The sequence below is a fragment of the Dromaius novaehollandiae genome, chromosome 19 (genome assembly GCF_036370855.1).
Source record: "Dromaius novaehollandiae isolate bDroNov1 chromosome 19, bDroNov1.hap1, whole genome shotgun sequence".
In the NCBI taxonomy this organism is placed as follows: Eukaryota; Metazoa; Chordata; class Aves; order Casuariiformes; family Dromaiidae; genus Dromaius; species Dromaius novaehollandiae.
This window is the reverse complement of record NC_088116.1, coordinates 5,887,457-5,900,808: the sequence shown is the minus strand read 5'-3', so window position 1 is coordinate 5,900,808 and position 13,352 is coordinate 5,887,457. Positions and strand designations below refer to the sequence as shown.

General features: G+C 69.3%; 1 protein-coding gene across 14 annotated transcripts in view; it reads right to left on the bottom strand.

Moving 5' to 3' along the window:
- Positions 1-13,352, bottom strand: part of MYO18A (myosin XVIIIA) — a 32,682-nt gene that overhangs the window by 4,912 nt on the left and 14,418 nt on the right. For 11 of the 14 annotated variants that reach the window (XM_064523242.1, XM_064523243.1, XM_064523244.1 and 8 more), the window contains 28 exons: positions 13,258-13,348; positions 12,982-13,174; positions 12,327-12,413; positions 11,318-11,459; positions 11,070-11,229; positions 10,800-10,986; positions 10,312-10,549; positions 9,497-9,606; positions 9,351-9,416; positions 8,727-8,855; positions 8,083-8,226; positions 7,212-7,301; positions 7,019-7,138; positions 6,824-6,935; positions 6,613-6,740; positions 6,362-6,516; positions 5,014-5,137; positions 4,732-4,932; positions 4,309-4,419; positions 3,884-3,988; positions 3,648-3,794; positions 3,298-3,411; positions 2,966-3,082; positions 2,740-2,823; positions 2,404-2,541; positions 1,455-1,640; positions 1,221-1,360; positions 867-911 (listed from right to left, as the gene is read on the bottom strand). In XM_064523242.1, the coding sequence (XP_064379312.1) occupies positions 867-911; positions 1,221-1,360; positions 1,455-1,640; positions 2,404-2,541; positions 2,740-2,823; positions 2,966-3,082; positions 3,298-3,411; positions 3,648-3,794; positions 3,884-3,988; positions 4,309-4,419; positions 4,732-4,932; positions 5,014-5,137; positions 6,362-6,516; positions 6,613-6,740; positions 6,824-6,935; positions 7,019-7,138; positions 7,212-7,301; positions 8,083-8,226; positions 8,727-8,855; positions 9,351-9,416; positions 9,497-9,606; positions 10,312-10,549; positions 10,800-10,986; positions 11,070-11,229; positions 11,318-11,459; positions 12,327-12,413; positions 12,982-13,174; positions 13,258-13,348 (3,664 nt within the window). The remainder of the gene's footprint in view (positions 1-866; positions 912-1,220; positions 1,361-1,454; positions 1,641-2,403; positions 2,542-2,739; positions 2,824-2,965; positions 3,083-3,297; positions 3,412-3,647; positions 3,795-3,883; positions 3,989-4,308; positions 4,420-4,731; positions 4,933-5,013; positions 5,138-6,361; positions 6,517-6,612; positions 6,741-6,823; positions 6,936-7,018; positions 7,139-7,211; positions 7,302-8,082; positions 8,227-8,726; positions 8,856-9,350; positions 9,417-9,496; positions 9,607-10,311; positions 10,550-10,799; positions 10,987-11,069; positions 11,230-11,317; positions 11,460-12,326; positions 12,414-12,981; positions 13,175-13,257; positions 13,349-13,352) is intronic. The other 3 variants (XM_064523251.1, XM_064523254.1, XM_064523255.1) reach the window with 1 other exon arrangement.

Here is a 13,352-nt window from a genome sequence, read left to right as displayed (position 1 = left end):
TTGATTGCCTTTAGAAAGAAGGTGCCGTATGCATTGCAAAATCCATTTCTCCACGTTAAAAGCATCCCCGTGTAAATCTCCGCTATTGCATAACTGCTTACTGCTTTCATTAGGGTTATCGCAGTAACAGCTGTATCTAGGAGGCAATCGAAGCGTTATTTTTCCCCTCCCTCCCAACTCGGCCTCGCTCCCCAACGCTGAGCGGGGCGACGGCGTCGCCGCTGTGGCTCTGCCCGGGAACAGATGCATAATGCGATCTTAAACGGACGTTTTATCCACCCGGCCTCGGGCTTATTCCCTGCCCGGGAAGCCGACAGCCGGCACGGGGGACGGGCTATTAGAGACCCCGCGCATGAATCCTGCTTGTTAAATTCAAAGCAACGAGCCGCGCTTCATCACGCCCCTCTCCCTCCCCTGCAATATATCCAGGCAACGCTTTGCTTTTTTCCCCTTAAAAAATAACAGCCAGACCCATAAACAAACTCCGGGGGCAGCCAAGATTTTAAATCGCCGGAATTAAACTCCACGTCAAACGCAATTTATGTCCGGACGAGAGTGCCATTAGTTAACCGGGATCCGGATCGCGGGGGAGCAAACGACGCGGCCTCCGCGGCGGGGGATATTAATTGCGCGTGACAACAGGGCTCCAGCGGCCCTCCATCACTGCTGCCCGCGATTACATTTATCATTAGCCACCGCGGATCCTCGCGCGGCCGCTGCCCCGGGATGCTGCCGGAGCGCCGGCGCCGCGGGGCGGGATGCGGTTAGGGCATGCGGCGGGCGAGCGGCATGCGGGGCCGGGGCCGGGCCCCGGGGTTAGGCGTGAGGGGTTTGCGGGGGGGCGGAAGGAAAGAGGAGGTCCTCACAGTTTATTCTTTCTTTTCTGATATTTTGTCACCATGTCCTGCAAACTGGGAAGGGAGGAGGGGGGCGGGGAGGGAGAAAACACAACAGAAAAGAAATCCAATGAACTTAAAAAGAGACCAAATGGAAGGGAAACGAAGCAAATCAAAGGGCCCTGGGTGGGTGGTGAGGATGGGGAGGAAGGCTTCGCACCCAGCGCCCGCCCTCCCGGGGCTCCCCGGGCTGTTTCCAGCCGCCGGCACGGCCGCGGCCGCTCGGCAGCACCCCGGCTGCCCAGGGCCCCGCGCGAGCAGGCAGAGCCGCGCGGAGGGACGGATGGACGGACAGACGGCCGGGCAGAGCTGCAGCGCGCTCACCTGTTGATGAGGTCCTCGTTGCTGTCGCTCTCCATCTCGTCCTCGATGGCAGCCTGCAGGTCCCCGATGCGCTTGAAGGCCAGCTTCAGGTCCGACTGCAGGCTCTGGTTGGCGGCCTCCAGGCTCTCCAGGTCCATCTCCTGCGGGGACATGAGGGGCTGAGCGCAGGGCCCCCCGAACCCCCCCCCCGCGGGCGCCGGAGCCGCCGCTGCCCGGCCGGAGAGGTGCCCTCACCAGCTCGTGCTTCTTGCGGCTGGCCTCCGCCTCCTTCTTGGCCAGCTCGCCCATCTCCTCCTTGACGTCGCGGAGCTGCCGCTGCAGCCGCTTGTTCTGCTCCTTCTCGCGGCTCTCGGCGGCTGCCCGCTGGTCCCGCTCCTCCGTCAGCTTCTCCAGGTTCTCCTTGAGGCGCGTGGCCAGGCTCTGCCGAGCGGGCAGCCCGTGGGGCCGGGGGCGCCGGCCCGGCCCACTGCCCCCCCGCGGCGCCGAGAGGGCCCAGGCGTTCGGGCTGCCGCCGCGGCACCCGGCCAAGCGCCAACGCGAGCAGCGACGCCGGCACCATGAATTTACATGAGGGGCCCAGGAGGAGGAGGAGGAGGAGGAGGAGGAGGAGGAGGGGGAGAGCCGCGTCGCCAGGAGAAACCCCCCCCCGGGCCAGGGACGGGGCAGAACAATTGCCGCAGCTTTGGTGAATTGGAAAAATAGATTTAACTTTGTGTGAAGTAATTACAGCATGTAATGTAGGGAAAAAATAGCTTCCATTCTCCGCCAGCCGCTGAGCCAGCCGCTGCATATTTATGGCCCCGGCAGAGAGAGCGGGAAGGGAAATAACAGCTAGGAAAATATTAAGAGGCGAGCTAAGCTGCTCAGCTCTGGCGGCAGAGAGCTGCAAAGGCAGAATATAAAGCAGGCTGCATTTAGCGGGGCCGGGAGAGTCTATAATTTTGCTAAGTCGATGCGGGGAAATAGCAGCACTTTGCCAGGCTGGACGGTGGATTATTGTTATCAGCGCTCACGGAGAGCTTTCCCCGGGAGGCCGCGGGGCCGGCGGCGGGCAGAGCAGCGCCGCAGCGCGTGGGGCCGCGCCGAGGACGTGGGGGTGTCGGGATGGAGGCGGGGGACCCCGGGCATCCTCCGCGGGGACCGCCGCAGCCCGCGCCCGCAGGGAGCCCCGCGCGGCGCCCACCTCCAGCCGCTTGACTTGCGTCCGCTCGAACTCCAGCCGCGTCTCCAGCTCGCGGATCTTGGCTTCCTGCCGGCTCACCAGCGACTTGTCCACCATGGACTGCTCGAGGAACTCCAGCTGGCTCTGCAGCCCTTGCAGCTGGGGATGGCGCGGCGTCAGCACCACGCTGGGCACTGCCGCGCCGGCACCGCGTGCGGGATGCTCCTGCCCTGCTGCGCCGGCTCGGAGCAGAGCCCGCCGGCCAGCGGCTCTCGCCCGCGGCACGGTGCCCACGGCACCCCGGGAAGGGGCTTCGGGGCACCTGTCCTGCCCCAGCCCAGCGCCAGGGCTGCCCACCTTCTCCTGCAGCTCCTGCTTCTCCTTGCCGACGTCCTCCAGCTGCGTCTGGAGGTCGTTCATCTGCGCCAGGTCCCGGGAAGCCTGCGGAGCACCGCCGGGGCCGTCAGCGGAGGTTGCGCGGGACGGGCCCTCTCCCCCCGGCCCCGGGGAGCCAGCGCCCTGCACCCAGAGCCGGGGGGAGCCTTATAGGGTCTGGGGGTGCCGCGGCTGCCACCCCCCTCACCTGGGCCACGGCTGCCTTGTGCTTCTTCATCAGTTCGTTCATGTCCTCCTGGTCCTCCTCCAGGCGACTCTGCACCTCGTTCTTCTCCCGCTGCAGCCGGCTCAGCTGCTCCTCCAGCTGCGAGAGGGGGGAAGGCTGCGTCTCGCCACGGTGCCCCCGCGCTGCCCGGCCGGGATCCCCACTCCCAGGGCTCTGCACCGCCCCGCGGAGCTGGGGGCCGCTGAGACGCCCAAGCGAGACCCCCCCGAAGAGCCCTGAACGGCCTGGGCTCACTGCAGCTGGCACACGCGGCACTGGTCGGGGGGGCGCGTCCCTGGTGCGGACGGGCTTACCGCCGCCTTGGCCTTGGAGAGGTCGTCGATCTGCAAGTGGAGATCTTCGATTTCCACCTCCATGGACTTGCGGGCTTTGACGGCGGCCGCGCAGGTGAACTCCGACTCCTCGAGCTGCAGGGAGCAGAGTCAGCGCCCACTTTGCACCGAGAGCATCGCGGGGGCACAGGGGACGTGTGGGGGCCACAGCAGCTCAGGCCAGGAGCCGGCTACAGCCCCCGCTGCAATGCCCGACCCCAGCCCAGAGCATTGGGAGGGTGCTGGGAATTGCAGCAAGGGGCTGAGGGACTGCATGGGGCTGCACCCCTGGGGACGGGGCTGCACCCCTGGGGACGGAGCTAGACACACACCTGGTTCTTGAGCTGGGCGATCTCCCTCTTGCTGGGCGCGTTGTTCTTCAGGTGGTCGAGCATGATCTGAGCGTCGGCCAGCAGCGCCTTGGTCCTCTTCAGGTCCCTGCGCAGGCGCTTCTCCGTCTCAAAGTCCCGCTGGTTGACCTGCGGCGAGGGAGGCCGTGCCAGGCACTCGGCGTGGTCCCGCTCCCGTGGGGCACCCAGCAGCGGGGAAGCGGGTGCGCGGCCCCTACCTGGTCGCTGACGGCGGTTAACTTGCTCTCCAGCTCCCGCTTCTCCCTCAGCACCTTCTGCTTGTCTTCATACTCCTCCTCCAGCTGCACCTCCATCTGCTTCAGCTGGGGGCAAACGTGGTGCAGCCTGGTTAGGGTCCGGCCGGGGCCGCAGCACCCAATGCCGGCACCCGGGGGGCACCGAGGATCGTGGCTGAGCCCCCGGTTGCCTCGTGTGCCCGCTTATCCGTGACCCAGGCTTGGGATGCTGCACGAGCCCACCAGTTGGGTGCAAAAATGTTCAACTGGGCAATTAAAAGGTGCAAAGCCCAGGAGGCCACCAGCCCCAGCGGAGGTGGCACCAGCCAGACCTGCCCAGGCAGCCGGAGCCGGGCCTGCACCCCCAGGACCCTCGCGGGGCGCAGGGGGCCGCGGCAGGGCCCTACCTTCTTCTGGCACGACTGCCGTATCTCCTCCACCTCCTCGTCGCGGCTCTCCACCTCCTTGGCGTGGGTCTGCCGCAGCCGCTCCATCTCCATCTCCAGCCGCAGCTTGGCCTGCGAGGGGAGGCCGGTGAGAGCGTCCCGGAGCCGGGCAGCCCCCGGGCCCCGCGTCACCGTCCCCCGGCACCCACTTACTCGCCAAGCCGCCCGCTCCGAGGGCAGCCCGGCCGCCCCCTCCGAGGCCGCCTCCCGCGCCATGGCCACAAGCGCACCAGCACGGGAGCCGCGTCCGCGCCGCGCAGCGCCAGGCCGAAAGCCGGGCTGGCAGCGACCGCTCCCGCGTCCCGGGCAAGCCCGGCCGGGTAATGACAGCCCTGCACGAAACCACCGCGCCCAGAAACCAGGGCGGGCCGGCGCCGCCGGTACCTGCTCCAGCATCTGGATGGTGCCGGCCTGCTCATCCAGTTCCTCCTCCTGGTCCTTGGCCTTCGCCTCCAGGTCGCGCAGCTGCTTCTTCACCTTGGCGAGGGAGGCCTCGTCCTTGGACTCCTGCGACGAGATGTCCTGCAGCTCGGCCTCCAGCCCCTCCACCTTCTGCGTCAGGCCGGCGATGTCCGCGTCCCTGTCCTGCGGGAGAGCGGGGCCGCCGCTGAGCCGGGGGGCTCCCAGGAGCCGGCAGCGCCCCGGAGCCCCGCCACGGCCGCTCACCTCCAGCAGCTGCTTGAGGCCGAAGGCCTCGGCCACCAGCACGTCCTTCTCCCGGCTCAGCTTCTCCCGCTGCAGCCTCTCCCGCTGCGCTTCCTCGTGGGCCTGCGCGAGCTCGCCGTCGAACCTGCGCGGGGAGAAAACGCCGGGCTGGCCCGAGCCGACCGCACTTGCAGCCCGGGCATGGGTGGTGAGTCACATCGCCCCACGGCTCAGCCGTCCCTGCCAGCCCTGCTTCCCACTCGCGGCGGCAGCCCGGGACTCCCGGCATGGAGGGCGGCAGCGCCCGGCGCCTCCCGAGCCGGCTGGCCCCGCTGCGCCGCGCGCAGGCCGCGAGCCCGTTGCAAACGCGCTGTTTACAAGCCTCTAATTTCCAGCACGACAACTCCGCGCGGGGAGCCGCTCGCAGAAACTCCTCTCGCCGCCTCCGCTGAAGAGCTAATCAAGAGCGCGGCCCTCGCAGCACGAACCCGGGCAGCCTCGGCGGCCGCCCCGCTGCAGCCAGGCCCGCGGGGAGCAACCGCCACTAACGGCTGGGGCCGGGCTCGGAGCGGGCAGCCGGGGACGATGCGACGTTGCTCGGCTCCCCGGCCACGGCGGGACACCGTGGTCCGCCACGGGATGCACACGCAGAGCCGGATGGGGATGCGAGCCGCCGGGGCGGGACGCTCCGCGCATCCCCGGGAGGCGGGGAGCAGCTGGGATGGCCTCTGCCAGTGCCCCCAGGGTAGGATCAGACGGTTTTGCTCTGAAATTGTTGCCTTTGGGGCTTGGAAAATAACCCTGCGCTTGTGTTTGTGACCTGCGTTAAGCACCCCGGCAGCTAATCCCCATTTTTCCTCGCGCTGGGTAATAAACAGCTGCATTAGCACAGACTCCAATCCGCGGAAATTGAAATTAATTAGATTGGATTCTCTCGCTGTATTTGTGTGCGCGATCATTACCATAATGAGATGAAAGCGTCCCTGCTGCTTAATAACGTTAGCAAACTTTGGGGCTGGGAGAGGAGCCGGGGAGAGAGCGAGCGCCAAGCCGAGGCGGGGGGCCGGGCACGGGGGCAGAGCCACCCAGGGGCTTGCTGCCCGGCTCCGAGCCCCCGGGGAGGGTCCCTGCACATGGGGAGACGGTCCCCAGCCCTGCGGTCCCCCCATGACGTGCACTGAGCACGTGTGACCCAGGCAAGGACAACCCTGTCCTGCTGGAGACACCCCATGCAAGCCCCCTCGGTGATGCGGGAGCCAGTAAAGCGCCCAAATCCCTGCTGAAATGGTAAAAACGGGTTTCTAAGAGGCTGGGAGCCCTCCGCAGCGCGAGGGGCAGCCGAACGCCGCGTGCCCGCCCCGGCCCCCACCTCCGCTGCTTCTTCTCCAGGTCGTGGTTGCGTCCCTGCTGGCCCTCGAGGTGCAGCTTGGTGTCCTGCAGCTCCGACGCCAGGCGCTGGCACTTCTTCTTCAGCTGCTGCAGCGCCCGCTGGCTCTCGTCGCTGTCGGCCTGCAGGTCCGTCAGCTGCGGGCAGGGGCGGGCAGGGGGTGAGGGCCGCCTGCGCGGGACACCCCGCCACGGCCCCCCGGCACGGCGCGGCCCCCCACGCGCCGCGCTCACCCTCCTCTCCAGCTGCCTCTTGCCCTGCTGCTCCAGCTCCAGCTTGTCCTCCAGCTCCTGCTGCAGCCGCTTCTTGGTGAAGTCGATCTCCCGCACCGCCCGCTCGTATTTCAGCCGCCACTCGCCACCTGCGCCGCAGCGGCGGGTCAGGGCTCGGGACGGCGGCGGGCAGCGCGGGGTGCCCGGCAGCGCCCGGGGGGCCGCACGCTACCTGAGTCATCGTCGTCCAGCTCCCCGTTGAGCTCGGCCGCCCGGATGAGCCGGGCCTCCATCACCTCCATCTCCATGGACTCCATCTGCTTCTTCAGAGCATCGTACTTGGCCTGGGGGGGGGGGGGGGGAGAGGCCCCCGTGAGCCCCCCGCCACGGTGGGAGCGGGCGGGAGGTGCCGGCGCGACGCCGTTACCTGCAGGTCCTTCATCTCCTTCTCGGCCTGCAGCCTCTCGGCCGTCTCGGCGTCCAGCAGCTGCGAGGCCGACTCGCCCGCGTTGCGCTCGTCCGTCAGCTCCGACGTCAGCTCCGTGATCTGGGGGGGAGCGGGGACGTGGGCCGGGGTCCCCGAGGCGCCGAGGGGGCCGGGGGGCGCAGCCGGCACCTACCCTGCTCTCCAGGCGGTCGCTGTGCAGCCGGAGCTCGTTGCGCTCCTTCTCCACCTTCTCGAGTTTGCCCTTGAGCTGCTGGATCTCTTCCTGCAACAGAGCGCGCGGTGAGGCAGGGAGGGGGCCGGCCGGCGGGACGCTGCCAGGCACGAGTTTGGCAGGTCTCTGCACCCCCCCGGCGCCGCTGGGGCAGGGCGGGGGCTCCCCGGGGCCCGGAGGCGCTGGCGGCGGCGGCGGCTCCCCCCTGCCGAGGGCTCGGCCGGGACTTTCCCGGGGCGGCTCGGCGCTCCGGCGTGCCGGCTCCAACCCCATAAATGGTGTCGAAACGCCGGGCGGCCCCGGAGGCCCTGGGCCCCGCTCCCAGCACTCCCCCCCGGCGCAGAGGGGTCCCGCCGGCGCCAGGAGAGCCGGACCCCCCCGCCAGCACCGCGGGCTCGGGAGCAGCAGGCAGCCAGGGGCCCGCGGGGTGGCTGTGCCCAGCCGCCAGCTTCGAGCACCTCTCTCCCCTCCCCGGGGCGGCGCGGGCTCAAGGGGGGCTGGCACGACGGGGAGGACCCCGCACCTCCCGCCGGCTCTGGGAGCCGGGCTGAAAGCCGAGCCCGGCTGCCCGCTCCGCCAGGACGCGAGTGTCTGGTTGCCGGCGGCCCCCCGCACCACCCCGTGCTGCTGCGGATGCATTTCGGCGCACGGTTTCATTTCCATTCTCCACGCCTCGTAATTGGGCTCCTGCGGCAGCGGGCTCGCGGGATGCTAATGACATGCTGCTTCGCAAATTAGGGAGCAATTGGAGCCGCACGCGGGCGCCGCGGCCCCGCATCCCACCCCGCCGCCGGCCCCCGCCCCGCGCGCCCCCCGCCGCGCAGGTACCCACGTCCTTGCCGCGGATCTGGTCCTCGGTGAGCTGCACCTCGATGAGGGGCCGCACGGTGGTGAACAGCTTCCACCAGGGCCAGCCCTTCACCCCCTTGTTCTTCTTGATGTTCTTCTGCACGCAGCGGATGGCCAGATCCTGGATCTGCACGGGGCACGGCGGTCAGCACCGGCACGCCGGGCCCGGGGGGCTCAGCCCCCCGCCGCGCTCCCCTTCATTAGCACCTCCAATAATTGCGCCTGTTTTAGTTGCTGCTTGATTATCTCCTGCCCCCCCCCGCGCGGCTATAAAAGCTAATCGTGCTGAAACACAAGGCGCCGCGGAGATGTCTATTTTATGCACTCTTTAATAATAAAAGTAGGAGCTGACACAGCTACTTAATCTTAATGCAACACCGCGGCCCAGCCCGCAGGTGCCCTGCGCCCTCCCCGCGGGCTCCGCGCGGCCGGCGGCTCCCCCCGGGCCCCCACCTCGGCCGAGCAGGGCCACCGCGTCCCCCGAGGCTGCCGGGCCGGCGCGACGCGGCCGAGGGCGGGCGGGAGGGGGAGGCGCTGGCCCAGGCGGTGGCGGCAGAAAGGCTGCGCTGCCCATTTTAGGCGAAATCGCGCGGCGGAGCGGAGCGGAGGGGGAGAGGCGCTACGAACCTTCCTCTTCTTGAAGAGCTGCCGTGCCAGGAACCCCCTGCACGCCGCCTGGAACAGCGTGATGTTCTTGCTCGTCTGCTCGTCCCGCTGCTCCTCCAGCCTGGCCAGGCACCCTGCCCGGAAAAACACCTGCGGGCGGGCGGCGGGGTGAGGCGAGGGCAGCCCCGGCCCCGGGGACCGCCGAGCCCCAGCGATGCCCGGGCAAAGGGCAGGACCGCGGACGCCCCGTGCAGAGCGGCGGCACGGCGGGAGCATCCCGCGGCCACGAAACTCCCCGCTGCCTGAAAAGCCGGGCGGCACACGGCCCCCGCGGCAGGGCCACGTGCGAGGGCACGGCCACCCCCCCGGCAAAGCAGGTCCCCTTCCAGCGTGTCCCCCCGCGGCAGCCCGTCCTCACCCTCGCCCGGTCCCGCCGGCACCGTCCGGCCGCGCGCTGCTCCGGGACGGGCTGGGGCAGAGCGCAGGGCCGAGCCCCCGGCTTTCATTCCCGGGGCACGAGGAATGCCGTGGGCGGGAGCCAACACAGCTGCCCTTGTCCCGCACGGCGCCGCCCGCCCCGGCGCTGCCCGGCGCCTGGCAGCGCGGGGGACGCGTCCCGTCCCCGGCGGGGCGGGAGCTGCTTACCCGGCTCAGGCCCATGTGGTAGCTGCTCTTCTCCAAGTCCAGCGACTCCAGCAGCTCTTCCACCGCCTGCGGGAAGGAGAGGCGTCAGCGGGGGCCGCTCCGAGCTCGGCGTCCCCGTGGCGGTGCCCCCGCCGCGGCGCCCGTACCCGCTTCTCGTCCACCACGATGTAGTTGCGGCCGTGCTTCTTCGTCAGGTGAGGGGCCAGGACGTCGAAGCGCCGCCTGAACTCCGCGAAGACCATGTGGTCGGGGTAACCTGGGGGGGCAAGGCAGAGCCGGGGTGCGGGGGCGGCTGGGGGACGGGGACGGCATCCCGCTCCGTCCCGGGCAGCGGCAGGAGGTTCCCCTGGGCCTCCGTGCTCAGCAACCGTGGCTGGATTTGTGGAGAATCCACCCAGATTCCCGCAGAGCCATGTGCATCACCGATAGATCCCGCTACGGATCCAATCCGAGCCCCAGTTAAGTTTTGCACTAGAGCAGCGGTATCGCTCCTCCACGTCTTAATTAATCCCGGGGTATTGACGTGGACGCCGACCCCGCCGCAGCCGGGCGGTGATCGATCCCGGAGGTGCGCACAGCATCGATTTCCGTGCGGGGCAGTAACAGCCCGGGTCCGAGGTGATAAACCTCGGCTCGGCGGCCAGACGCTCGCATCGATAGATGCTTTGCTCGGCGCGACCCGGAGTCCCTGCGCCCCGCTGCGGGCCGGGGGCCGGCTGCCAGCGGGGAGAGCTGCCAGGAGCAGGCGGCACCAGCGGAGACACCCAATTAAGGCCATGTCTGTGCCCGGCGCGGAGGCCGCGATCTGATAACGGCCCCGGGGCCGGCGGGGGAACGCGGGGGCAGCCCGGGCCGGCCGGCACGAACCCAAGCTCCGCAGCGCTGGGGCTTGCAGCAGCGGCGCCAGCCCCTGCCCCTGCCCCTGCCTTGGGGGCTCCGCGGGGGCCGCGCCGGGGCTCACCTTGGCGGTACATGCGCAGGGCGTCGAGCAGGCGGGAGCCCCGGAGCTGGGCGCGCAGCAGCGGCACATCGAGCTGCATGAGGCCGGCCTCGCAGTGCTCCGCCGGCAGGTCCAGCTCGCTGCCGCTGACCCGCTGGGACGGCAGGCCCCGGGGGTCCCCGCCGGCGCCCTCCGCCTTGGGCAGGAAGCAGTGCACGAAGTGCACCTTGGACTTCTTGATGCTGTCGATGAGGGCGTCCTACGGGGCCGGGAGAGACGGGTGACACCGGGGCAGGACACCCGCTGCAAGCCCCGCTGCCCCCCCAGGCCCCCAGCCACATCCCTCTCCCTTTGCAGAGCTCCCAAAGCGAGCGTGGCCTCAAAGCAAGCCACGAAAGCCCCCGAGGCAGCATCCAGCTGCCAAAGCGAGGGGCCGGGAGGTGGCCCGTCCCCCGTCCCCGGCAGGCACCCTTCCCCGCCGGGAGCCGAGGCGTGGCGGCCCCACTCACCACTTGCAGCTTGATCTGGATGCACAGCGACTTCTTCTTCACGGCGGCCACGCCGGTGGTGAAGGTCTTGCGCATGCTGGTGGCCCGGCGCAGCGCCAGCTGGGACCCCCCCTCCAGCCCCGCCACCGAGCCCGACAGCACCAGCGCCGAGCCGGCGCGGCCCGCGAACAGGCTGCTGATGATCTTCCTGCGGGAAACGGAGGGGACGTCACCCCCCTGCAAAAACGTCACCCCCCTGCAAAAACGTCACCTCCCGGCCGCCCCGCTCACTTCTGCGACTCCTGCAGCAGCACGGAGGCGTTCTGGGAGGCCGGGTTGTGCTTGACGTGGTTGAGCCAGCCCGTGGCATCGTACTCCACCCAGTTGGTCCCCGAGCTGTGGCCCAGGAAGAAGTGGCGGGGCTTGTCGCTGGGGAGCAGCGGGTCGTGCCCTGCGGGGAGACACAGCACCGCTGGGCACGGCCCGCACAGGCACCCGGGGCCACGCGGGGCCTCCCGCGGCGCCGGGACCCCCCTCACCTTTCTTGCCGCCCTCCTGGGGGCCGTAGTAGGAGAAGAGCCGCTCCAGCAAGGTGTCCTCGGTGCCGCCGGGCTGCAGCGCCTCCTCCTCCAGCAGCCACAGCAGCCCGCGGGCCTCGTCCGTGCGGGCCAGCGAGCGCACCTGCGGAGGGACGACACCGCGCTCGCGCCGGGCCGGTCCCGCCGGGTCCCCAGCACGGGGACGGCAGGCGACGGGGGACCTGGGCCATCGCGGAGCGTGCAAACCCGGCCGCCGGGAGCAGCAGGGCGAAGCGGCAGCGTGCGAGCAGCCCTCGCTTAGGAGATCCCCAGCAGGGAAAGCGCCGGGACTCGAGGCAGTGAGACGCTTGCCGGGGTGCAAAACGCCGCGCTTGGGCATCGACAGGCCAAAATCCACGGGGACCGGCACGCCCCGGGGACGGGGAGAGCCACGGGCGCCGTGCTGCCTGCCGAGTGTGGCAGCTCCCGGGAGCCCCGCGCGCTGTGCTGGGGACACGCCGGGGACACCGCTGTGAGCTGTGGCGCTCCCCGCGCTTTGCCAGGCATTTAGGAAAGCACCTTTCCTCCCGTAATTACTGCTAAAAGGACAGAAAAGAGGCCTGGACGATGCTGTTGCGTTGCCTAATGTTCAATAAACTGCCGTAATGGATCGCGGCGAGCGCCGAGCTCAGTAGCAGGCAGCTCCATTACAATGATAAGTGGCAACAGCCGCCTCCAGCCCTGCCGTTCCTGTCCTTTATCACCTGGGAGCTAATGGGGGAGGTAATTACTGCTCCGGGAGCGGGCTTCAGCCCGTGGGGATGCTGCCAAGAGGCTTCGGAGAGCTGCCTCGGGGCGAAATGCCTCGGAGGGCCCGGCCTCATCCTCCAGATGCGGAGCTGGAGGTCTCCCCTCGTTAGCACCGGGTAACGAGGGAGCGCAGCGCTGCGCGAGCATGCAGAGCGATGCAAAGCGGGGCTGCGTGCATCGCCCGCCGTCGCCACGGCCGGAGCGGCCGCCGGGTGCTTACCAGTGCCTGGTGTGAGGGCTGGTCTACAGTGGCTACAGAGCCCGGGGTGCTGGGCTCTGTGTCAGCCAGTGCAAGCTCTATGTTTTCCTAGAGAGGACGGACAGAGGAGCGATTAGTGCCTGTGTGACTAGAGATTGGCGTTAGGGGCCCGAGCGGGCCGGTCAGGACATTAGTCTCAATCGGATCTAGGCAGTGCGGCGGCAGGGGTTCCCCAGCCACGGTGCGAGGCGTCCGGCCCCCCCGCCGCTCGCGGGGCCCCGCTGCTCCGTGCCGGGTCCTGGGACTGGCAGAGGGGTCCCCGGTGGGAGCCCCACGGTGCCAGGATGGGCTCGGAGCAGCGAGCGCACGCGCAGCGGCGATGCCCTCCCCGCTGCCCGCCACGGCCCCCCCTCACCCCGCCGGCGCCTCTCGCCCTGGCACGTTTGCAAGCAGAGCCACCCCGGGGCCGGAGCCACAGGCAAAGGCACCCGGTGGTGGGAAACCCTGCGGAAACCCCTGCTGCAAAGAGCTGATTAGGTTGGACCCGGTCCATATGCGACCGCTGGTTTAGGAATCAGCTGAGTCTAAGGGGGAGGCAGCAGAGCGGAGAGGAAGGAAGGAAGGAAAGGAAAGGAGAGGAGAGGAGGGAGGCCCCCCCGCGCCACCCCCCCGCTACCTCCTTGTAGCGCTCGAGCTCCTGGGCACAGGTGCGCTGGTGGAAGAGCAGCTGCAGGCGCTCCTGGGCGTAGTTGTGGCACAGCTCCTCGAAGGTGGCCCCGCGGCTCTGCCCCGCCAGCGCCGGGTTCTGGGCGCCGGGGGTGTCCACCACCGTCACCGAGCACAGCGAGTGCTGGCTCGACTTGAGGGCCCTGCGCGGCACGAGGGCAGAGCGGGGCTGGGCAGGCGCCGCAGGGCCCCCAGCGGCCCCCCCCCATTGCCCCCCGCCTCCTACCTGTTGAGCAGCGAGATGAGCAGGGTGAAGAGCTCCGAGTACAAGCCCGCGGCCATGCCCTCCAAGCACTCCAGCGCCGAAAGCTTGGGACCTGG